The 24,780-nt window shown below is 39.0% G+C and overlaps 1 protein-coding gene across 2 annotated transcripts in view; it reads left to right on the forward strand.

Moving 5' to 3' along the window:
* Positions 1 to 24,780, forward strand: part of ABCC4 (ATP binding cassette subfamily C member 4) — a 142,031-nt gene that overhangs the window by 112,696 nt on the left and 4,555 nt on the right. Inside the window, exons 29-30 of one of the 2 annotated variants that reach the window (XM_058018983.1) lie at positions 5,667 to 5,772; positions 20,000 to 20,476. In XM_058018983.1, coding sequence (XP_057874966.1) covers positions 5,667 to 5,772; positions 20,000 to 20,476 — 583 coding nt within the window. Of the gene's footprint in view, positions 1 to 5,666; positions 5,773 to 19,999; positions 20,477 to 24,780 lie in introns of those variants that run through there. The other variant, XM_058018984.1, reaches the window with a different exon arrangement.

A 24,780-nucleotide genomic window follows, 5' to 3' on the forward strand; every position in this document is an offset into this window, starting at 1 on the left:
GGCAGAAGGTAAGCTGTCCCAAACACCACAGGAATTGCAGAACTGATTTGGAAATGTTGAAGTCTACAGGATGGACTCACTAGTTCATTATTCTGTCTTGAATAATTCAGGCCAGCAGAATTTCCTGAATTCATTTCTTTTTGAACTAGAGTGTACTTCTGGAAGAACATCCAACCTCAATAGCAAAAAAAAAAATCAATGACAACTGCTGTTAAATTGTTCCAATAGCTAAGTACCCCCACTGTTAATTTTTGAAACATTTGAAGCGCTGGTGGAAATACTTGGGAAACAATACTGCAAACGTACTGCATCAATTAGTCTGAGCTGAATATATAGTTCCAACAAACTATGGCTTGAGGGAGAACTCAAAGTCCAAAGAGGACAATAACACAGCAAGTCCCTCAAACAGATGCATTAAGGATTTTGTATGTCATCTGGGCGTTACTCATTTTTCTAACATCTTCTCAGGGGAGAGGTGGTGCCCTACTGGTGTAGCTTTACAGTTCAGCTGACTGTATTTCTAAAACCTGTAGAGAAGTGCAGTCCCTTTCCAGGGATTCTCTTTTTTCTTTTCTTTTTTTCTTTTCTTTTTTTTTTTTTCACTCTTAGTTTATTTTTGGCTGAGCTTTGATAGATTAACTTTGATTAATCATAGATGTGGAAATTTAATACTATCTTACTCATCCTCCCTATTTTGGCATCTCACATGTGTGTTCTCAACTTGCGCTATTCATTTAATTGATCTTGATTAATGTGTGCTGCAATATATATTATAATAAGGTAAATGTTTGTTTGTATCAACTCTAGGCATAACAATACAAATAATAACTTGGAACTTCTTCTTTGAATTCAGTTTGCATTACAGTCATTATTACCTTTTCCTTAATGTGTTGGTATAACTAGAGCCAAGTATTTTTTAGCTCTGCAATCTGATAGGATGATCATCAGGAAATGCTGATGTGGGTTGCTTAACTGAGCAGTTAGGGAGGCATTTTTGGTGTGTAAGGAAAACCTCCTCCTCTTCTGATGCGCAACCCCCATACCTGGCACCCTTGTCTCTCACCTGGTGGCAAACACACATCATATCGAGCACCTGAGATGGGAGACCATGGCGAGCTGCCTCCGCCTCTGGAGATACTTCTCTTTCTTTTCTTTGTTTTTCTGGCTCTTGATCTCTCTCCCTCGGCAGCCTCAACTGCTGCTGCCACCATGTCCCTTCTGCAGTTCACCCTGGCAGCAGGTGTGAGAAGGCAGGAGTTAGGGAAGGAAGGGTGAGGTGACGTGAGGCAGTGGTGGCACTGTGGCCCACTGTGTGGTGGGCACTGTACCTTCCCCAGGGGACTGAGCCCGAGGGGCTCCCCACCACATTTCAGCTCATCTAGGCCGTTCCTGTCTGCTACTGGGAGCGAAGGGAAGGAATTTGAAGTTCATCTTCTCCCTCCTCATATGTTCTGGCTTGCGTGTGTACCCACATTTTCTCCCTTGCTCCTCAGAGATGCCACCTGCTCTGCGTGTGGCAGAGGTGTGAGTGCTTTTTGGGGGAAGGAGGAGCTTGCCATAAAGAAGGTTGCCCTAAATCAGACTACCTGCAAGATTTATGTGATGACTGATAGACATTTAATTTGATTTTATCTTCTTGGTCCATTCTTACCCTGAAGAATAGATTCTGGTTTTAAAGCAGTTGAAGTGTTCTGGAAAATTGTGTGAAATCTGGAGCAGAAGAGCTGAAAATCTTCATGTAGTTGCTTTGATGATACACAGAAACAAAACCATTAGTAACTGAGACTTTTTAGAAATACTGAATTTGTTTTAATTGTGTTAACTCATATTTTTGCTTATAGAGAACAAAACTTTTGGCGAGCAACCCACTGACATCTTTTTACATTGGTTGTTCATTGAGTGTAGTAAAACCAGCTATTGCACATAGTTCAGTTCATTAGCCATCTTAAACTTGTCAGGTTTAACCTTTTATTACATCTAACTGCTAGCTGTAACTCTTCTGGAGGAATTTTCTAAGCCTCTCTGGAATTGTGTAGTGTGAGATACACTTTCAGGACAGTCCCAGGGGGACATTAGACAGAAGATAATGACTTACCCAGTTTTCCTTTCAGCAGCTTGGTTGCTTCGCATTCAGATCATATTTATTCTTCCTCTTCAGATAGTTTTCTTTTTACACAGTCAACTAATTCAGGTTACACCAGATCTTGGGTTGCTGGGAAACTTGGTGTTAGATCCTCAGCCTGTGGTGCCTGTGGGACAGCTATACCACCATTTTGTGCTTTCTTATTGTATTGTTCCTTGCAGTAGGGAGTATTGTGGTTCCCATTTTTATATAATCAGATTAGAATTGGGTTTTTGTCATCCAGCAGCCCTGCTTTTAGTATTCAGGTTTCATCTTTGGTTTTTAATGTGCCTGAAAGATGATGGGGTTTGATCTACTGAGGTGGGTGATGAAATCACTTGGTACTTGCCGAGACACTTGCTCAGTGTGGATAGACATCACTAAGAGTCCATTTATGCCCTGAAAAAGGGACAGAAATTATGCTTCTTTTGCTACTTTTCTACCTCTAACTGGTATGTGATCCAGTCTCTACGCTCTGTCATCACATAATTCTGCACACAGATGCTTTTCTTGGTCTTTTGAGATTCTCCTGGAGGTTACTGATAGTGCTTCTGCCTGCTGTCCCAAAAACTATGCTCCAAGATCTGCCATGAACCTTGGAGAGGATCTAGCCAAGTGTCAGTCAGCAGACACGTTTGCATGAGATCTTGTACTGTGATATTTGAAGATGGAGCTATTAAGTCTGTTCCTGATTACTCTGAAGTCTCATTTTAGAACATTTGTCACACCCACAATACGGACAGCAGTTTCTTGTTAGTGATAAGCTTGTGTTCAAGAAATACCTGTTTCAGATAATAGTTTGATAGTATCTCTCTAAGAGTGAGTGGCTTTTTTCTTTTAAATGTAGGAAGAGGTAGTTCTATAAAGAGGACATGCAATAAAAGAAGATAATATAAATTAATGCAGAGGACAGGGGTATTCAAGGCTGAGGCATTCTTGGAAAACAGTAGGAATAACTTGAGTTACAAATAATTTTAAGCCCTTTGGAAAGTTGTTTCCAAAGTTCCTGAGCCAGCTACGATTCTCATGTTCTGTAGTAGCTTCACAGAAAACTTCAACTTGAGCTTGACAATAGAGAAAGAAAAAGGCTTTCTTTACACAATTCTAGGGAGTATTGAATATTGAATATCTCATTTGTTTTGCCATTTCAACCATTGCAGAGAACACACCCTGCTGTGTCTATAAGACTGTTCCATAGTGAGTGTTTTCATGGATGTCCCTGCTTTGCTTTTTGTTTTGGAGGTAAGAGTAGCCAGGTTATTGAGGCGTTGGTGAGAAGAGAGCAAACAAATATACATTCATTAACACTGGGGTGAAAGGACTGGTATAGCTCTGATGTGGAACATGATGAACAACTTCCTCTTCTTAAGGAGATAACACAGAACTAAAGAGCCTGCCCCTGTCCTGACTCCTCTTCCTGTCTCTTCCCCTGTTTGCTTACTGGCCTTTGTTCAAAAAGAGTTGAGGAACACCTGCTTCCCACTTTGTTGTTGAGCTTCTTTTAGGAAGTAGGAGCAGAAGGACCAAGCCTCTCAGACCGTGGTTCAGAACTCAGTTATCTTAAGCTCATGAGAGAGCTTAAATGTTTCTGCCACCAGATGAAGGTAACAGTTAGAAGGCATGGAATTCTTACTTAACTGTTTATGTCTTCCTTCTCTCTGATGATTCTTCCTGTCATCAGCAAGGATCTGTCTTCTCCTTTGTCATGCTGATTGCTTCAGCTTAGCTTGTAGCAGATGCTCTGTTCGTCCTTCAGAGCATGAACTCATACTTTCTACTCTACTTTATGGAAACATGATAGTTACCTCATTCCTTTAAGTCATCCTGTTCTTCCAAAGTTGTCTGTCCACTTCTTATTGCTGGTGCCTCCTGGCATGATGGCCTCAGAACAATTCTCTTTGCATAATTCATGAAGTGATAACAGATACTCATCATGTGCAAACAGATTCAGTGTGGAGTACTACTTCTGTCTCAAAAAATACTACTTGATCAGAGGAAGACATGTTTTATGTATTTTTATGTATTTTATTTTATTTTCCCATTACTTCTAAAAATTTGAAGAATTAGGACTTTGCAAGCAACTGATTGCAGCCAGCATGTCTGCCTAAATATTCTAGTTTATTCAGATATCTCCTTTGTCTTTTTTTAACCCAGTCTGCACATTTTATTATTCTCCAGTCATCATATATGCAGAATAACAAATTCATGGTTTAATAGAAATCCTGGAAATGAGGCTCCTGCCTTCAAGTGCCTGACTTCTTGGCTGGAGCTTCCTTGGTTCAACTAACACCAGTATATTTTGAATTCTTTATGTCATCCTTCTATCTTGGATGAGAATTTTGGTTTCTGTTCCTTTTTCTCCATTGTCTTTTGGGGTTTTTTTGAACGCTGGTGGGTAATATGTGAGCATTCACAAGGCCTGGCTGGTGGGACCCAAGGCTACCTGTGCAGTGCGGGCTGTCAGGTGCCTCTAGAGGGCATTCATCGCTGGGTGGTGCCTAATCCAGGTCCTTGGATTCACCTTCCAGCCATGCCTCTTCCCTTTCAAGGACTTAAGAGGGGACTGTAGAGATCTCCACATATAGGCCTGACTGGTGTGCTCTAAGTTAGGTGGTGTCAGTGCTTCTCTTGTACAGTGAGTTACTTCAATAAGCTCCAGTTCCATGAGTATTGCCCATCTTTTGCCTTACTGCTCATTTACACTGCTAAAGAATATTCTAGTGTCTTAACTACCTATCAGTGTAATTTTATTTCCTTTTCACAGTTCTTACCTTTATTTGTGACAGTTTTTACTTCAGCCCTGTACTTCAGTGCCTGTGCTCTAGCTTAGTTTTCATTCTTTACAAGTCTTATATTTCTTCTGCTGTCCTTTTCTTAGGTGGTGGTTAATTCACAGCGTAGGCTCACCCTTAACTTGAAATCTTCTATCTCTTTCTTTGAGTTGTGCGTTCCAGTTAATGCTTTTGATTTACAGGGTATGCCAAGTTTTGGGTTTTTTCAGTATTCAAGTTCTTGAGCTATTCCAGTTCTATTTTAGTTTACCAACCATCTTCTCTAATTAATCTTCTTTTGCATTTGAAATCAAGAACCTTAGTTCTATGCTGCCTTGTGTTTGTTCTTCAGATGATTTTCAATGAGGGATATGTACTTTGACCAGCTTTTCTTCACTGCTTGCATGAACTAAATCTTGAAAGAGAGCAACAATGGTTTTTGGTGTAGAAATCAGTAGAACTATCTGAATCTACAGAGTTTTCCCTTTTCTTTAATCGAAGTCTGAGAAATTAGTCTCCTGAAATGAAGCCTTTTGCTCTACTTAAAACAAGAAACCCTTTCCTCATGAGGTATGAAAGGATAAATTTTGGAGTATGTTCCATGATACGCCTCCAAGTCATCTGGTATAACAAGAGGAAGAAGCGCTGTGATAACTTTAGAAGCTTATTTCCTTCTATCCACTCATGTTTGATGAAGTCATAAAACCTGCCTGCCATTCGGTTATCCATGCAAACATCTTATTTTTGTCTGCATTGCTCTTGCTGTGTTTCAGAACAGATGAGTTCATTCAAAAGACGATCCGTGAGACCTTTGCTCACTGCACAGTGCTGACCATTGCACACCGCTTGAACACCATTATTGACAGTGATAGGATTATGGTAAGACAGTTAACTGCTTCACTGTTGTTTTTTGGTTTTTTTTATTTCCTGAAGAATAATGTTATTGACCCTTCTTCATTTTGATCCAGAAGTGGGTAGGAGTGTAACTCATATGTTAGGCTTGTCCAAGTGAACCTTATTGTCCTAGCTACTGTAACTTACAGCTCATGAAACTGTAGATGTAATGACCTGGAAGGAATTCTTGCTTTCTCTGGCCTTGTGCTTTCCATCCCACAAAGCACAAACCCACTGCAGGTGAAGTGCAGCCAGGAGACCTGAGCAAATCAGCTCTGCCAGTACTGGCAGCCTGTGAAGTCACACCTGTGGGGTTCTGGACAGTCAGCTGGCTTCAGCCAGGTCTATGAATGCAGTCTCAGTGGGAGGCAGCTGGTGTGGGATGTGTGAGGAGGAGGAGGTGGCGGAGGTTCTGGGGCAGGAGGATGGAGGTAAGGAGACGGCAGCTGCCCTGGGGCAAAGGTAGTGATGGACTGGTGAGGTAATGAACATGGTCAGCTTTCCAAGGCAAGGTTCAAACAGAGAAGATGGAGCTCTACCAACACATCAGCCTCTGCGGTCTTTGCTCCCAACAGAGGAATTGTTACACCATATCTGCCACCCTGTCTGCCCCACAGTGCGCTGTACATGCATGGAAATTAGGAAACACTCGCTGATTATTTTCATAAAGGCAGTGGTGTTCCCTGGGCTCTCAGGAAATCCACCTGGTTTGTGTCCTTGACATAGTGTGCAGCCTGCAGTTCTACAATTTCCTGCAATAAGAACACGAGCCCTTTGCAAGCATCTTATTCACAGCTGGTTAATGAAACAACTGGCATAGAGGGCAAACTGTGTTCCTAGGTAAAACTCAAATTTTAACTGGACTTCAAGCAGAAATTAACCTTCACCTCTTGGTGGTAACCTTAAAAAATACCTCTCAACTTCTGTCTTATGAAACATAATTGTTTCCTTTTTTTTTTTTTTTAACTGGATTCTCAAAACATTTTGAAATCTTTGAGTTACAGTGGTTGCCTGAACTACACAAAATTAAACAATTCCATCTGCTGAGGTGAGTGGTGTTCTGAGGAATAGAATAGATTGTGAGCTCAGTGATTATAGTTTACTTACAAAGAGAGAAACCAGCAGAACTGCCATAAGTAGTCATGTAATTGCAAGCATTTAACGTATAATAAATAAATATTTTCTTCTCTGGTGAATACCTCCCCACAGGTCTAATGGATATGTTGGTGTTTTCTACAACTGAAATGAACAAAAGATTTGTGAGGAAACAACTGTGACCTAATTAATAGCTGTGTGTGTTTGTTAGCTGTCCAAAGGGATTTCTGTGGGTTTTGGTTCATTAACTACCATTAACATGTTAGGCACAGAATGCTCTCTCCACAAAGATGTTTTTCTAGCTTACCTTTAATGTCATGAAGTTGCAGTGAAAATGAAATGTTTTATTTACTTTTTATGCCAGAAATTGTTGGAGCAAAGCATAGAAATCACCCTTTCCCCCAAACAACTCAGGATAATTGCAACTACATAGCTACTCTATTGCACTTTAAGTGTCCAAACATTATTCTTATCGTTGTGTTGTTTCAGTTTAGTCACTATTAAGATTTCTAGTTTCCTAATTGTCTAATAGTCTTTAATGCTTTTGGCTTCTTTAGAGTATTAAGAAAGAGATTTGCAAGATGTGTCTTTGAGTCTGCAGTCAGTAGTAACTTCTAAATATTTTTCATCTTTTTGCCTTGCTCCATTTTAATCTTACAGATTTCTGTAAACTGGGAGAGGGAGGAGGGTGGGAAGCCTGATAACAAAAAGAAGAAACTGACATCTAGCTTCATATCAATCCTGTTTTCTTGACATCCTTACTCAGTTATTGATTCTGTTTAGGGGCAAATCAGAATTATCATCTCATACTTAGAATGATCAGAGTTATGGCAAGTGTGCTTCTGTTACACTTAATTACTTGGTTTACTTGGGCATGTAACTCCTAGTAGGAGCAAAGCAGAATTTTGGAAGAAAAACATGTTTAAAATGCCAAGAATAAGAATATTCCTCTAGAAGACTAAGTATTTGTTAATAAGGGCTATTAATAAAATCAGCATTCATGGAAAATTAGTTATTTTGTGATATTTACTTCAATATCACAAAAATTGAGAAGACTTAGCTAAAGAAAACTTTTAGTGTGTTCTGTAATTTGCTTAGTCAGTGGTATATTTTAGTCATTCACAAATTTAACTTGATGTACATTCTTTTTCAAGAGGCAGAAATGCACAAAGAAAGTACCTGGTATTATTAAAAGTCCTGGTTTTGTTTCTCTTTTAATTGAAACCTCTAGATGCAATAATGCCTTATTTATAAGCCATCCCAAATCTCTGTTGTTTGCTATCGTGGTAAGTTTTTTAGAAAGTGAAGGAAGAACAAAGATAGAACCTGGCAGTCAAAATATTAACATTTGTCTTTTGACAAATAATGAGTAATTTATTTTTCAAACAAATTTTGGGCGCACTTGTTCAGTTCTCTTAAATCAATTGCGAATGTTCGAGCCCACTCCTGAACAAGTGGACATCACCTAGGACTTTCCTCCCTTCCCATTGAGTCATATTGAAAGGAACCTCCTGCTCTAAGCAGGGTCAGCACTAATTTCACATCAGGTTGCTCAGGAATTTTTCCATTTGAGTCTTGAAAACTTTGAGAAATGGAGATTCCACAGTCTCTGGGCTACCTCCTCCAATGCTTAATTATCTTCATTGTTAAATCTTTTTTCTCCTTATATTCCAGTGAGAGTCTTTCTTCCTTTTATGGCAATTGTTTCTTGTTTTCCCACTGTGTATCTCACTAAAGAGCCTTCTGTCTTCTCATAACTTCTTTGTAGATATGGAAAGGTTGCTGTTAAGTCCCCTGGAGCCATCATTTCTCCAGGGTGAACATGCCCTGCTCCATCAGCCTCTCCTCGTAGGTGTTCCAGTTCACTGACCGCCCTGGTAACCCTATTTCCAGCTTGCTCAAATTTACCTTGCTTTTTCTTGTAGTGGGGGGTCAAAACTGGGCTGTAGTCTCCAGCTTGGCATTGTCCGTGGGTTTTTGGTTTAATTCCGTTTGATTACTGGTTAAAGCAGAACTTTCCAAAAAGAAACTGTTCACCTTTAGGGTTAATCCAGACATTAAAAAAAAAAATTAGAACAGAAAATAATTTTGAGAAAGTCATGAGAAAATGTCAAGTTGGATGAGTATGGAAATAGGAACTGAACGTGAACTGTTGCATGTCTGCTCACACCCGTCGTAATAACCGGTTCTATTTTAGAGGAGAAGAAAAGCCTACTCAGGGAGGGAAAAAAGGAAGAACAGAATATATTTTATACAACTGTAGACAAATCTGGCCTCAGGAGTTGTTTTAATTCTCGTTTGTTCCATTCCCAAAACCATACCTCTGCTTTCATAATCCAGGTCACGCCTTAAGAGTATTTCCATTATATCTGTCTTGGTGATAAACACATTTTATCAGAACTTCAAACGCTTGAGATCATTGAGGGAAGAGCTGTATTGTGTAACGTGATACTCTCTAACCCAGTCGCCTCAATGAGTAATACTACATTGCACTTGCATAGGACCTTTCATCTGGAAATTGTAACGCTCTTTATAAACATTAATTAATTAAACTTCAAACGCCTGGGTGAGATAGGGAAGTATCCACACAATCTTTGGAACCAAAGTTGGAAAGACTTGTTAAGTCAGCCCGTCAAATAATACTACCATAAAATTATAATCCAGCGGTTTTCAAGCTCCTTTTTTTTCTTCCCTCTGTACTGCTCCAGCACTTAATAGGGCACTTTCTCATTCCTTTTCCTTCATTACTTTAAGAAGCCAAGTTGTAACTCTTCCCATCAGGTGCTAGAAGTACCCGTTTTAGCTCTCTGGCACAGGTAGACGCTGTGCTGCCTGGCAGAAGGGGAGGGCAGGATGAAAGCTGCAGTTACCCCTTCTGTAATGGCTAATGCTGGCAGAAGCTCAGCTCAGGCTTGCTTCACTGGTCCCTCACTCCCTGCAGCTTCCCCACCACCTCAACAGCTGATTCCCTGTCCCGTCCTCACCATAGAGAGCAAAGGTCTTTTATGTAAACTACATCTAAAGCTTGTGGCAGCCAGTGGGCACCACTCCCAAGACTTCCAGGGGGATCTTATATAATCCCTGTCACCCATTCTTCCCCCTCCTCTCTGCTTCCTTCTCCAGGTTGAGAAGTGCTTCTTAGAAACTCTGTTTTTACAGAGAGGAAAACAGAAGCATACAGAAATTGAGGCTCACCCAGGGACGTAGTGGTTCAGTAGCAAATAAAGTATATGCATATAAAGTTCTGGCAAGAACCTGATGGAGTTGTTTGCTGTATATACTATGCTGTGGCCTCTCCAGAGGAAAGCCACAGAGTCAAAACTTGTGCATTTTTCAATGACAAGGATGTTTCTCCAGAGAGTTTTCATATCAGTGCAATACCTCTTTGAAATCGAAACTCTTTATGCAAGCAGAACTTGATCTAGTAATTAAAAACTGTCATTCAAATAGGAAGTTTTTGATGAGAGAATCATGGGAAGAGATTTGATTTATTTATGGGAAAACCTGTTGTGGTTACATTCTGAAATGACTAATATGCAGGGTAACAATACAGTGCACTTCACAGCCAGACCCGAGTTGTTTTTTCTGGTCAATAGAAAATGACTTCCCATGTCTTTCCGGTGCGCCTCCCTCATTCGGTTATTCTCATTTTTCTGATGTTGTGTTTGCCATGGTGGAACATCTGGGCCTCATAAATCAGGAACTGTGTTTCCTGTGCTGTAGATGTCTAACTTCAGCAGAGCAATCAGTCCACGAAGAGTAAGTATAAACATCTTGGCATCAAAGAGAGAGAGGGAGATCTGGGCGGTGTGGTGTGTGGTAAAAGGCCGTCACCTACAGCTATGTAGAAAATGCTGAGCAGCAGACAAGGTCTGAGCCCTTGTCTCTCTCTGGAGTTCTGATACCTGACCCAGTAGTGCAAATTATTATCCTTCATCCATCCAAGTGGAGATGAGACAGGGGTGATAGACATCTAAGTGAATATGGTGGTGATGGTCATACTGCCCTTCCTTCCTTACCATGGGGATGACAGCATTCTTCCAGAAAGTGCAGAAATCTGTGCTCTGTCTAAAGAGGTCTGGTTGCAATGGTCTCCATTCCCCAAAAAATGTCGTGTGCTCCGTGTACCCAGGGCAGCCAGGTTAAGCCCTTCCTTTGCTCTTCCTTGCATTTCCCTTGCCAGAAGAGCAAGAGTCATCAGAGGATAGCAAAAGGGAGCCTGAATGTGCAGCCCAGTGAGAGGCAGAGCTCTTGTAGCAGTGGGGAGGCCCCATCTGTCCTGCTGATACCTTCATGTGGGCTTTCACTGCAGTGGCCCAGCTTCAGATGGAGATGTGGAGAACACAGGAAAGTAGTGGTGGTACACTTAAATTAGTAATACTGAGTTAGTCGGAAAAGCTATGGTCTGTTGACTCTTCTTTAGGTGGCTTTCTTTTCCACTTATTTAAATATCACTGCTGGAAAATCTCAACGTTCTGCTTAGGGGGTATTATCTTAAGTCACTAGACACAGAACATGCAATCCTGGCTGTAGAACAGTTCTTTTTGAAAGCTGTGTCCCACCATTGGTGTTGACTCTCTGGCTTCAGTGTGTCTGTGTCAGAGTGTTTCCTTGCTGGAGAGCTGCCCCGCTGTCAGACACTGGCCCTCAAGTGCTTGGGATGTCTAAGAAAGGTCAATTGATGAGACAGTAAATATTGCTGGAGCCTGGGATGATAGAATGTGAAAATTTATGAAAATAAGAATTTTATGACTTCCTTCAAAATTCCAAAGCAGGACAACTGGATGGGTATAAAATTGGTATTTTTTTTCATTCTGTAACAGAAAGGTGGAAGTGGATTTGACCTTCTGTGAGCCCAGTATCTGGAGGGTGGTGAAATATTATTGCATATTATGCTTGTGCTATTGAAGTCTGTTCTGTTAAAGAATGTAAAGGGAGCTTAATGGATTATAGTAGCTAGAATAGATGCCAGAATTTTGCAACTAAGCATCTAATTCTTCATAAAAACCTTAAAGTACCTTGTAGGTCTGAATCTAGTAATCTGCAGTAAAATTGCTGCATTCATACTGGTGCACCTGCTGTCATTATTCAGAAGGAACAAACACTAATAAAGCTCCTTTTTTGACTCAGCCTCTTTCTTGAAAATATGGACTAAGGAATATTAGAACTAAATTAGTTCTTGTTTTTATTCAACCTAAGAAAGATTCCCACTGAGTTCTGGGACCAAAGTCTCTTGAGTAAGGAAATGTGAAGACAATAATATGAAGGGTGCTCATAGAAGGGGACCTGCATGGAGAGCAGAGGGCCTGGAAACCATTAGGTTTCTCCTTTCTTTTGTTAACTCAAGACTTCCAGAGTTTCTGTAAGAGCTACAAATTTAGCAAATAATTTTTCAGAAATGGTCAGTTTTGATTCTGAACAAAGGCAGGTTCCAGTGCTCCCAGGTCTTCTGAAACTGGGTTGATGTTTACCAAACCAGAAGAGAAAGCAAAATCCTCCCTTTTTCTTTCTTGGAAGTTATTGAATTCCACAAATATTAGCAGTGAAGATGTTGCTTTCAAAGCTGAGTAATATATGCATCTTTACCATTAAAAGAAGATTCTATATTGGTGTTTAGGCCAGGTTTTGCATGAGATACTGAGCTATGTGCTGTGGTCCTGTATCAGAGCGGGTCTTGTCAGCTGGAGTGTCTGTGACAGTTGTTAATGTCACACCTGGCCTATCTGCCTCTAAAATCAGTCAAAATCCCAAAGACCTTGAAAATACACTAGAATTCTTGATTCTCTCTGCCAGTTTTAAGCCACACTTCTCTAAAACATTGGCATCTTTAGTTCTTAAAAGCTGCTCCCATTTCAAGAGGGCTGCCCATCAAGATTCTTCTTTTGCCTAAATAAAACAAGTAATTATTGAGGCAGTACTTCACATTCAAACAAAGAATTTGAATTTTAATTTCTGCAGGAAGTGAAGCCAATGTTTGATGAACTTTGATCTCTCAGTCTGTCAGGCATTTGTGTGTGAATGTGTTTCCATCAGTGTAAGAACAGGATGGTCGTATCATGTTTCTTTAAAGACAATGATATGGAATCTAGACTGTACTAGAAATACTAACACGTCTTTAGAGAATGATTTTTGCTTGCTGAGAAACACTGTATTACTGTTTCAAAGCAAATTAGCACAGGTCATGCTGCTGGCTGGTGCCCTGAGCAGAGAGTTTCTGATAAGGTGAAACTCTGTGCATGGCAGCTGAGCCACAAGTTCATTGTCATCAGAAACTGATAAAACCAGGAGACATGCTCAGTCATCTGCAACAATATTCCTTAACCTCTTGAAAAGTATAATATCCTTGTAGCTTATCTCCCCTTCTAAGACCCTCAAAAGCCTTATTGAAGAGTGGGATTTTTTAAACTGAAGTATATCATATATCACTTCAGGGCCACATTTGAGCCATTCTGCAATCCCAGTTGAGAAATGTGGCTTTGCACAGTGGTGGAAGCAGTCATTACTGATTGACCAAGGGGGAGGTTTGTCAGGATGCAGGTGTTTTTGCCAGCTGCTGGTAAGCACTGGCACGAGGCATCTTCAACCCTCTGAAGCAAGGGTTGGACTTACACTGGTATATCAGATGTTTGCAGGTGAGGAAACTCTGCCATACAAGAGACGTTTGCAGTGTGTGGTTAACAGAGTTCTTCAGTGAGACACAGAAGGAGTTCATATCGAGGGAACATCTCATTACTACTACATATGTCATTGGTATTTTTCCCCATGACATTCCATCCAGCTTGCAGTGGCACGCCATCGGTTGGAGGAAAATAAGGTAGATTTTTAAAAAATTTAAAAATTTAGATTTTTTCAATTGCAAAGAACCTAAAGAGAACCTGTGTGAACCAATTTACCAGGCAGTGCTGCATGCTCAATTTCCCCTAAGTTGCAGCCAAAGAATAATTTCAGTTTAGAGAAACCCACTTTTTCTGATTACAGAACAAGATGTCTAAAGTTGCCTTTTCTGTGAAGCAGGGGATAGAGGGGGTACATGTCAAATCCTAATGACCAGTGGCAATTCTGGCATTGTTACAGCAAAGTTAAACTCTGCTGAGGTGAGTTATTTGGAAAATCTGAAAATAATAATTCAGATTATAAGAAGGTGAATTCCCAGGTCTACTCTGTTCTGTTAATGTACATGATGCATGAAAAATACATTATTTGACACCAAATTTGTCTGGAGTTACTGGTAGAATAATCTGTATAGGAGCCCTGAAGGAGCATGGGGAACGCTTTGAATAAACCTGAAGGCTTAAGAAAAATCAAAACAAAAAGCCCAAAAAAATAACCAACCAAAGCTCCACCACCAAAAAAAAAAAAAAAAAAAAAAAAAAAAAGGAAAGAAAAGAAAAGAGAAAAGAACCATTTAAAATGGTTTCTGAGTTATATTTGCAGCCTTCTGAATGTGCTTCGATGTTCACAAACATGTTTAGATAGGTTGATATTTATAAATGATTCCTCAGAGAAGTATGTGCATGTTTCTGATCTGTTTTGACAAACCATGATGAGACAGAAAAGACAGAACATGCTTGCATCTGAACTTAATGCCAACTGGAGTACAGGCTGTTGACTCTTTCCCACAAAGCTATGTATTGTCTTGGGTGAATATATTTCTTATATGATGTAACCAGAAGCATCTCCTGAATATTCTCCTCTTCCCAGGACTTTATTGAAGATCATCTTGATGTATGCTCTCTGAGGAAAACATTGTTCAAAGTTGTACTCCTAGCAGAGTTTTGAACTTTAATAATGAATTTTTTGTTTGGTGATGTCTTCTCCAAGTCTAAATTAAATCAGATGTATTCCCAAGGAGATAATTTCCCTGAATTATTTTCCTTTTGAATAGGAAATAAAAACATTTATGATCAACTCTTAAATGTCCCATTTCCCCTCTAGCTTAATGGTGAATATGAACGTGAATAAGAATACTAGTCATTCCTCAATAATAATTGAAATAAATTCCCATGCCCCCCTCCTCTGTTGCTGAACACTTCCAACCTTGGATTGTTTTTTTCCTCAGAATGTTTTATAACTATTGTTCTCTTGGTTTGTCTGCTTTTGTTGCTGAAAGTTAGAAAACACAGGATTTAGAACTTTGTTTTTTGTGTCTATGGAGAGCTGTAAGTACATGGTGGTTGTTACAGTGTTTTAGAAGACTCTTGTTCTTTCTCTCTCTGTGGCCAATGACACTTTCACATATATTAATCTACAAAGAAGATTGTAAAATTCACTTACAGAATGAGTGTTGGCTTCTGCAAGGTCATGTGCAACAGAACAATATGGATTATTTGAGGAGTCATCAAGGAGAAAAGGTATTCTGCTAGCTCTGCTGCCTAGGTGTCTGCTGGAAACTCAACTGTCTTGACGTAGTATCCTCATTGTTTATTGTTTTGTTTTTCTCTTTTCACGGTGAAATGGATTTCCTGACTCCTTTTTCACCATTTTATGTTTTACTTTTTGTCTTCCTTCCCCTGCTTTTTTGTCCTGGTTGGTACATTAAATTACAAAACTGTGGGATGGAAATACTGCAAAGCTTGGGGGTTTAGGGAGGGACCTAGGCAAAGTGGGGATAGATCCCCTGGTAGGTTACAGCTGAGGCAAAATGTAGTGCTCAAATCTTACCCAAATTTAGTTCAGCAACATTTTTGTGGCATAGGCAAATACTCCTGTGCTAGTTAGAGTTAACATAAACACATTTAAATGGCTAATAATCTTCTCATGTTTGATATTGCAGGTCAAGATCAAACACTTCTTTTCTGTTTCTCTGTCCTTCCCTGTCATATTTAGTCATCCCCTTTCTGTGTTATTCTGTGCCCTGAAATTCAAACAAAGTGCTGTTCCAAACTATGTTGTCTTCCACCAATATGGTTCTTAATGTTCTGGAAAGATCACAACTCAGATGAGCAGTCACTGCCCCAGACTATTTAACCGGGATGGAACATTAGGTGAAATAGAATTAGATTGCATGTGAGGATTTTACTCAAGAGTAATACATCATCTGAGCCCTGTTTGAACTTAAATGTCTCTGTATTGCTGCTTGAGTAATGCTAATTTGGATAGCTATAAGTGAAGATGTTTTCACCATTCTCAGGGAGGTGAGCAAATTCCATTGAACAGCAATTTTCCTGCATGTTTTCTTTTGTATGATTGCCAGAAGCCAATTTTGTAAATTTTGTACTGTTGGAATTACTCTTTCATATGAGAAAATCCTGTTGAAGCCATAAAGGTGGTACTACAAAGGCAAGAACAGTGCAGGCAAGGTAAAAGAAGCTGCCGGTGCAAGAGGGTGGAGAATCTGGCCCTGGTTTACATATGACCACTTTGGGTTTATATAACTCTTTTGTGTTTGTTTTTATTTCACTCTGGGCTGTCTAAGTATTTCACAGGCAGTTAGCTCCCACAGAATGATCATGTCTTTATTTCATGTATTTTACAAAGATTCATGGTGAGGAGCTGAAAAGTTGAGTGATTTGCACAAAACCCCTCTCTCAGTATCTGCACTGCAGTCTGTGATGAAATTCAAGTCTGATTCAGAGTCAAGTGCTCCTGTGTGTGTCCTCCACAATCTCCCTGTGATCTGATTTCGCCAGCTACAAGCTTCTCTGGTTCTCCTGTATCGAGTTCCACTGGTACAACTGCCTTGGGATGCATCTGGGTTCGATTCTCTTGTATTGTGCAGTGATAAGCGTTGCGAGTTGATCGGAAAATATGTGGCTGGTAAACACCAGATTCCACCTTTCCTGAATGATTAGCTGGCTTTTTGAAGTCCTAATGATTTTAATTTGGCTTGGAGTCAGTGAGTAAGAGTATGCAAAGCCTTAGCCAAAGTACCTATTTATTTATGTAAATCTTATCAGCACACATTTCTTCAAAGAAGAGTACCTATCTCTTTGTCTAAGTTATTTATAATATATATATATATATATGTATGTATAACTACCAAGTAAACCAGCCTAAATTTTCTCCATTGTCTCATGGATGACAGCACTTAGTAGAAAGTGGTTTTCCGTGGTGAACAGGGTTTATAGTGTTCCTGACTTGTAGGAATGATATTGTCTGTTCGGTTTCATTCTTCATTTTTCATTTCAGATTTTTTTTTTAAAGTAACACAGCTTATTTTTCTATGGCTGTTCTGTTTATCTTTATAACCAAGTTTGAGTTCTGTTCCCAAAGAAAGGCTATGAGTAGGTTAATGATTTGTTTAAAATGTGGATGGAGTTTCTCTGGACAGAAATCGCTCACTCTCTCTGTTCATCTTCTGGACTTGACTGTTTAAAACTTGGCAAGAAAGAATAATTTTTTCCCTTTCCTCAGGTTCTCTGGAGGGGAAAGATTGTCTGTGCTTGTGGTTGTTTCAGGTATTTGCAAAACGAATGTTAAAATTGCAATACTACAGTAATATAATTTTTTAAAACCCTGTACTTGTCTATTGGAGTTCTTTACTAGTAAGAGACGCATGTAATGAAGATGCTTTTTGTTTCCTTTCTTAAGGAGTGCTTGCATAATCTAGTGCTATGCTGAGAAAAGCTTTACTTAAAGGCGACAGAGATGCACAGTGCTGTGGCACCCTGATTTAAATGTTGAATTGTATACAATAACTTATTGCATTTTTAAGGAAGCTGTCCCTAACTGTGACTTAAAACTGTGGCTTAAAAATGGTTGTGATAAAAGTTATATTTATAATTAATCATTAAATGTTTAGAGTAAATTGGATAGGATTAAGTACACTGAAAAGTCAGCTTGTGTGCAATTATAGTAGGTGAAATACTGCATGTATTAAATGACTGTATGTTGTGCTGTGCAATATTACTAGTATTTAAGATTTTTCTGTAAGCACTTTCTTCAGCTGCAATTCCAAACCATACTGGGAATAACTTGCAAAGAAAATTCATAATATAGGCTGGGTTCTCTAATTTAAGAGCTTTTGAAAATAGCAAATATCTTCTTGTAGGTTTCTGTGCATACAGTTTATAAAATTAGATGTAATTATGCAGCTGTTTGTTGTCTGAGTTATTTTCCATTCAAATGCTCTGCACTTAATTGAACCGGAAGGGAAGGGAAGGGAAGGGAAGGAGTGGGTCCTTTTTCCTTGGTGCTGGGTCTCTGGTGTCAAACAAGTTGACAGTGATCTTGGCACTGCAGGATTTTCACACTGGTGCAGGCAAAGGAGTCAGCTCAGCTGTGCCCCTTCCCTGTGGGCTTTGTCATTTACTGGGGTCCAGGCTGCCTGGAGATCTGCCAGGCCCTTGGCCATGAGGATGTTTGGTTCTCTGGAGCTGTGCAGGCAAAGGACATGTTTGAAAGTTTCCTCAAAGGACTCTGAATTTATCTGCAGGCTTGTTGGAGGTTCTTCTTTCAAACAGAAGTTTGCACGCTATTTTTGTTACTTTGGAAGTTGTCCTCACAATACCTTTTATTAATTTCTTTTCTGAAATCAACAGCTCCATTTCTTTAGATCTTTCTTTTTTTTCTCACAAGTATGTACACCACAATTATGGCTTGAGTTGTGAGTCCTTGAAGTCCTTTTGTTGTGGCAATATCTTTGTCAATTGCACGCCTGTGCATTCAGTTTTTTTATTTATATAAGAGCAAAAATATTTTCTGAATTGTTTTCTCACATGAATTCTTTCCCTTTTTTTTAAAGCTCCATTACTCCTATTCATGGTGTAAAGTACTGAACTTGTAGACTAAAACCCAAATCTCTTTCTTGAGTCAATACCATTAATTTATAGGCCAGTTAAGTATTTGAGTGCATTGCATTTGTCAATATTGGCTTTTCCCTGCTATTGTGTTTCTCATTCTCTTAGGTTAGTTAGGTATATCTGAACCCCTGATCTATTCTTATCTGCACATTTTTGTGTCATTTACAGGTTTGTCACTTCTCTGACACCTCCTTTTTCTGATGATTAACATAAGTAGCTACCACCTATGGCAGAACAATATGCTTCCCACCAGTCCCTACCTGTTCAGTTTTCTACAAAGAAAGCTGCACTGTTCAATTCAAATCTCTTGTTTTCTGTCCAGGTTTTTGAAAAGCTTTGTTCTTTGTAGCATGGTTATTTATTTACACCAGGTGTCTTTCTGGAAATCCACATAAACCATTTTTCCTTTAGTTTTCTTCTGGTACATTAAAAATTGTATCAGATTTGTGATTGCTAAAACTGTGGAGAATTAATTCTACCTGTGCTCTATGTGTCTTCTTTTGTTTTAATGACTGTTTCAATTAATTCGGTGTCTTACATCAAAATATATATGCTAGTCTAAAATTTCCTTGAATTAACCCTGTAAAAGCTTTTTAAAATGTAAATTCAATGTTTGCTGCCATGCAGTCCTTAAGTGAAGTCACTAGTCTGAGAACAGTTTCATAGAGGTTCAATCAGCATATTCTTAATATTTTCCTATATTTTTGACTGTGTATATTCTCTGTGGATTATTGACTTCATTCTTATTTAATTTCTCTGTTGTTCTTTCTTTCTTCCTTCCTCTCTTTTTGAGTACATGTGTCCATGGTGGTATCTGATCTTTTTTTTACGTGGAAAGAATAGGGTCAGGTTTAAATATCTTTCTAATCCATAGTTGGCAAAAACTGATGCAAGAAACTGTTTATCTTTTCAGCAACACCCTCATTTTCTTTAATTACACCTTCACCTCTAATTCAAAAGACCTACTTATTCTCCCTTAACCGTCTTGGTGGTTATTGCGTGGTTTTTACCCACAGCTGTTTACTTCAGAGCCCATTTTGGACCTCTTTGTTTCCTTCTTACACAATGAATCTTATAATCTGCTTTGTTGGCTGCACAAACATTGTATTTCCATATTCTGCATAACTTCATGTTGGATTCCTATAGGTGGAATGGCTGTAGGGCACTCTAAAATTGTACAACAAGTCTGTAAACTGAGAAAGTGCTATACTAGTTTGAAGAGGACAGAATTCATTTTCAGGGTACAAAATTCATCTTAGCACTAAAAATGCATACATTTCCCCCTTGCCTCTAGTCGCCTACATTTGGTTTCTAGTCTCTAACATTTAGTTTTTAATTTTTTTATGTTAATACATTGGTTTCTGCTGATTTAACAGGTTTTAGATGCGGGAAGACTGAAAGAATACGGTGAGCCTTACATTTTGCTGCAAGAACAAGACAGCTTGTTTTACAAAATGGTGCAACAAGTGGGCAAGACTGAAGCGGCTGCTCTGATGGAAACAGCAAAACGGGTAATTTTAGAAGAAGAGATAATTAAGTTTGTCTCTGCAGTTTGTTTATCTCAAGTTAGCATATTCAGTGTTGCAGTAAGCCTTCCACTAAAGGATCTGTCAGTTTTGCAAGGCAAAGCCATAATTTCCAGTGGGATATATACAGACTTCCAAATGATACATGTATTTATATACCCCAAGTTGAAAGACTGGATTTCTTGCTTCCTTTTGTGTGTACACAAAACAGTAAGTGTAAATAATATAGGACATACTCACTTGTGCTGGACATTGATCTTAACTCGCTGTGAAAAACACGTTAGGGTTGCAGAATCAAACATTTATATGTTATATCTCTATTTTTAAAGGGTGCATCAGATTTTAGTTGGGGCTCAGTGCCTGTGACCATGCTGTGGTCCCTGAGGGTTTGATAACATTCCTTCTGTTGTGCCTTCCCTTACTTCTTTCTGGTACCCTGGCTCTCTGTTCTGCACCAAAAATGAGCAGGGCTCAGCTAAGAAACAGCTATTGAATGTTTTGTCACCTCCTTGCTCCTGCAAGGCTCTGTGCCTGATTTCAAACTGTTCAAATCCTACTCAGAGTACAGAATTATTAATGTAATTGTGAGCATTCCTCTGGCAATCAAAGTGTTTAAGAGACATCAATGGATTCGTTTTCACAATATGCCTGTGAGGCGAGCCTGTATCATCTCCAGTTCTCAGATGGAAAGCTGAAGCAGAGATAAGAAGATAAAAAAGAATGACCTGTGATTGAGGATCTCTTTGACTAGCTTTGGCTTGCTTTCTTTTTTCTTCATAATTTACCACACAGGACGTCCAGGGCAAGACTTAATTCCCTCAGTGCCAGCAAAGTTTCAGCATTGCTCCAGCTGAGACTGGCAGTGCTCAGTTTGGCAGCAGCTTGCTTGGAACCCATGTAACTGTGCTTTCAGCATGTGAGTAAGGCACTGGTAACCTAAGAGAGCCTTTTACAGGAGAGAGGCAAAGCTCTTTAGCCTTTATGCTTTCCTTTCCTCAAGTTGCTGGATGTGTGGAGCAGAGCTAGAGGAACACGAAGTCTAAATTGTTACCTGGGAAAACAAAAGACCAGTAGACAGGGAACAACACACAAAGACAGGAAACAAAATGGCAGGTGTTTGACTATTTTCCAGTAAAAAATAGATGCATTTCCAGCAAGTTGAAAAAAAAAAATGAAAAGTAGTGCAGTCATGGAGGCTTTATGCTCATGTCTGGATGCTATATTACTGGACTTCTTGAAGATCAGGGAAGAGATTTCTGTGTCTGTTCATATTCTCAGATTTTATTTTTTAAAGGGTTTTTCAAGTAAAGCACTGTAGCTAAGAGCATACACCATAAATTCTTGTGTGGTACAAATTGCAAAACTGAGGAAAGAACTTTTGTCTTGAACTAAGCTGTGCTACAAGTTCTGCTGTCCTCTTCCATTGCTGCAGTGTAGCTTCATTTATTTTCTTATTAGAAAGGAATGGGTTAGCCATGTTTTCTGCGGTATGTGCATGACAATCTGGAGGTTATATAAATGATATTTAAACGGATAGCTTCAAATTCGTGTTACCATTGTTTGTCTGTAAAGTGAAGGCCAGCTTCCTAAGGCTTGTTCCTTGGAAAGACAAGAGGTGAGGCTGTCCAGCTGTCATCTGTAGAAATTTAGTTATGTCATGCTGTCATTCCTTCCTTCCCTGGAGCCCTCCCCAATTGCACAATTGCATTCAAAGATGATTCAAAATGTATAAAAATAATTGCCTGATGTTACTTGCCCATATAGTCATCTGCAGTTACCACATCAATGTTATGTGATTTTGTACAGGAAGGGAAGAGATCCAGGAACCAGTCTCTGCTGAAATGTGGTTTGATGAAAAAGTTTGCTAACTCCCAGGCTAGAAGGCAGATACAAGCTTTAGCATCTGCCAAGAATGCAAAGCATGGTGCTTATCCACACTCGGACCAAAAATATGGGAATCAAGAGACTGTATCTCCAGTCAGCAGCTACCCAGAAGCAGAGTTACAGCTCCTTCTGTTTGAAGGACTTGGACAATTCAGGGGTTTTGTTATTGCTGTCCCTTGTGCTTCATGCATACTTGCAGAGAAGTCGCTTAGTCAGAAGAGCTGATTCCAATGGCTTTTCTTTTTACACTACTGAGCCTGCTGCATGTATTGCTGTTGGTTTCCCACATTCCTACTGTGGTTACTAAGAACATTTTTTTTGTTTTTATGAAGAACAGCTTTCTTTCTGTTTTTGGAAAACAGCATGCTGCACATGAAAAGAAATGGTAATATGACATACATACATACTTTTCAAAAAGCATTGCAGTGGGTTGCTAAGAAAAATGGTTTGGAATGTGGGTATGCTTTGGTAATGATTATTTGATTTATTGGATTTTGGACCTGAATCTTGATTCATTTCAGTTTGGACCTGTACAATACGAACTTGTACCAAGATGATCTTTCAGTAACCTGAAACTTCAAATGCATTTTTTGGAAAAGTACTGCTTTTGCATATATCCTTTAAGTGCAAATTAAGAGGCAGTACACATCTTAAATTGGGAAGACTAACTTGGACATATTTAAGAATCATAATTTTTAAAAAAAAATCTCATGGGCCTCTTAGTGAAGCATTGCAAGACTGAGCTATTGCTGGAATCTTAGCTCAGGTTTCCAGATTGATCAAGTTGCTATTGTATGGCTCACTTGGTATCCCCATTTTTTGTCCAAATGTCAAAGAGAACAACACAGGCACAACTCAAATTGGATACTGCTGAGTGTGCATTAAACAGCCCATGAGCCTGATAGCAACTGAGTTATGCTTGACATCGTGAGACTGTTTTTATCTTTTCTCAGTTTACAAGAAGCTGCTAGGAGAAAATCCTGTGGGAAAGAGAAATAATCGTCAAGCAGTGAAAAAAGGAAAAAAATAAAAGTGCTCAATTATTCAGATAAACAGAAGTTGGTGTGTTCTCCCTGCTCTTGGCAGTGTTGAGAGAGGCTTTTCTGCAAGCTTTGGTGGCATCAGGATAGGGATGGGTTTCTGTCAGTCAGGTTTCAGTACTCTGAGGGAAAAATAAGAGTTGTTTTATTTTACTTTAAAGCTATGACAGATGTGTAAATATTAAAATACTAGGTGTTATCTCACCTCAGTGATTACTTTTAAAAAGGTTGCAGCTCTGTTGGCACTGGAAGAAACTTGTATAAAGACTTGGGCATTTAATATCTTGAGGGATTGGGCTCAGGGGAAGAATTGCAATGAGACAGTTGAAAAGCAGCTGCCATTTCATTACATCTCTAGTAATGTGCCAAGGTTTTCTGTTAGCTTTCCATTAAAAAAAAAATCACATTCAAAAGCTGCATTAAAAGTATGCCAAAGTTTTGTGTTTTAAAGCAGGAACGGGGTGGGAATACTGAGGCTGCCGTCTGCAGCCCGTGTACAGTCAGCAGCCTCATTAACTTCCCTCTGTTGCATCCGATTGTGACTGGTTACTGAGGAATGTCTCTTAACAGGACTCCCAATTCTTCTGTTGATTCAAATCAGACTTTAATATTCTTTGAAACTTGTGAAAATGCATATTAGTGCACAAGAGTGAGTGCACAAAAGATGACAGGGACATTTTTGTAGAATGACTATTTCATTTTTATCCCATGTGTCTTATACGTATATTCATGTATATGAAAAGGACGTTATTATCAAACAAACTGAACTTTGTTGACAAGACTCTTAAATATAAATTGCAGAAATGTTTCATAAGCTGTACTCAAAGCAGTCTGACTATGAGACCTAACTCGTGACACGTGTCAGCTTCAGAAAGATAGTGTATTTTCTGTTTTTAAAGACTCAAACAAAACTTTTCACATTCTTCTTTGAAAAAAAAATTGCATTTGAAGTCCTTTTTCACCCAACACATTTTTAGATAAGAGCACACAAGTCTTGACATTATTTCATTTTGTTATGCGCATCTGTCAAGGAACAGAGATATGATACAGCTGCTAAAAACTGATGATTGTGGAACAGTGAAACTTGACAGCATTTCATTTCCTTTATGTTCTGATTATACATTTATCAGGAAACCTGTATCTCTTCTAGTTGAGCTAGAAATTGGTAGAATTCAGGAACTCAAAGGCTTGGCAAAGAACTGTCCTATTATTTGGTATCATCTTACGTTTTAGAGAAGTTGCTTGGTTGAGTCATTGTTAAAGCTTTTGCTTCTTCTTTCATTATTGTGGTTCACTATCCAGAGATCACATTTCTATAGGCCCTATAACTGCTCTGCAGCACAAATTAAAGGCTGGGATATTTCATACATATACTTCGAAGTTTCAATGGTTGTCAATCACAGTTTGTAAAATATAGGGATTACAACCTGATTTTAACATCCAAATCCATTGTGTTCATTTTATGTGTGAAAATGAGAAACCCTTGTGCAGACGCAAGATTTCACAGCTTCTTTGTCATCCTGTTTTTAATTTATCTCCATGTTTTGAGCTAGTGAAATGATTTTACTTATCAGTTTAATGTAAAGAGATAAAACATATCTATTCATCTGAATTAACAAAAATTTGAGGGATCGACAGGTTGTGTGAGATTTCTCACACATTTTGTTTTAGTGTAAGTTCATATAGTAATTTTACTAATTTTTCAGT

Source organism: Melospiza georgiana, chromosome 2 (assembly GCF_028018845.1).
Source record: "Melospiza georgiana isolate bMelGeo1 chromosome 2, bMelGeo1.pri, whole genome shotgun sequence".
Lineage (NCBI taxonomy): Eukaryota > Metazoa > Chordata > Aves > Passeriformes > Passerellidae > Melospiza > Melospiza georgiana.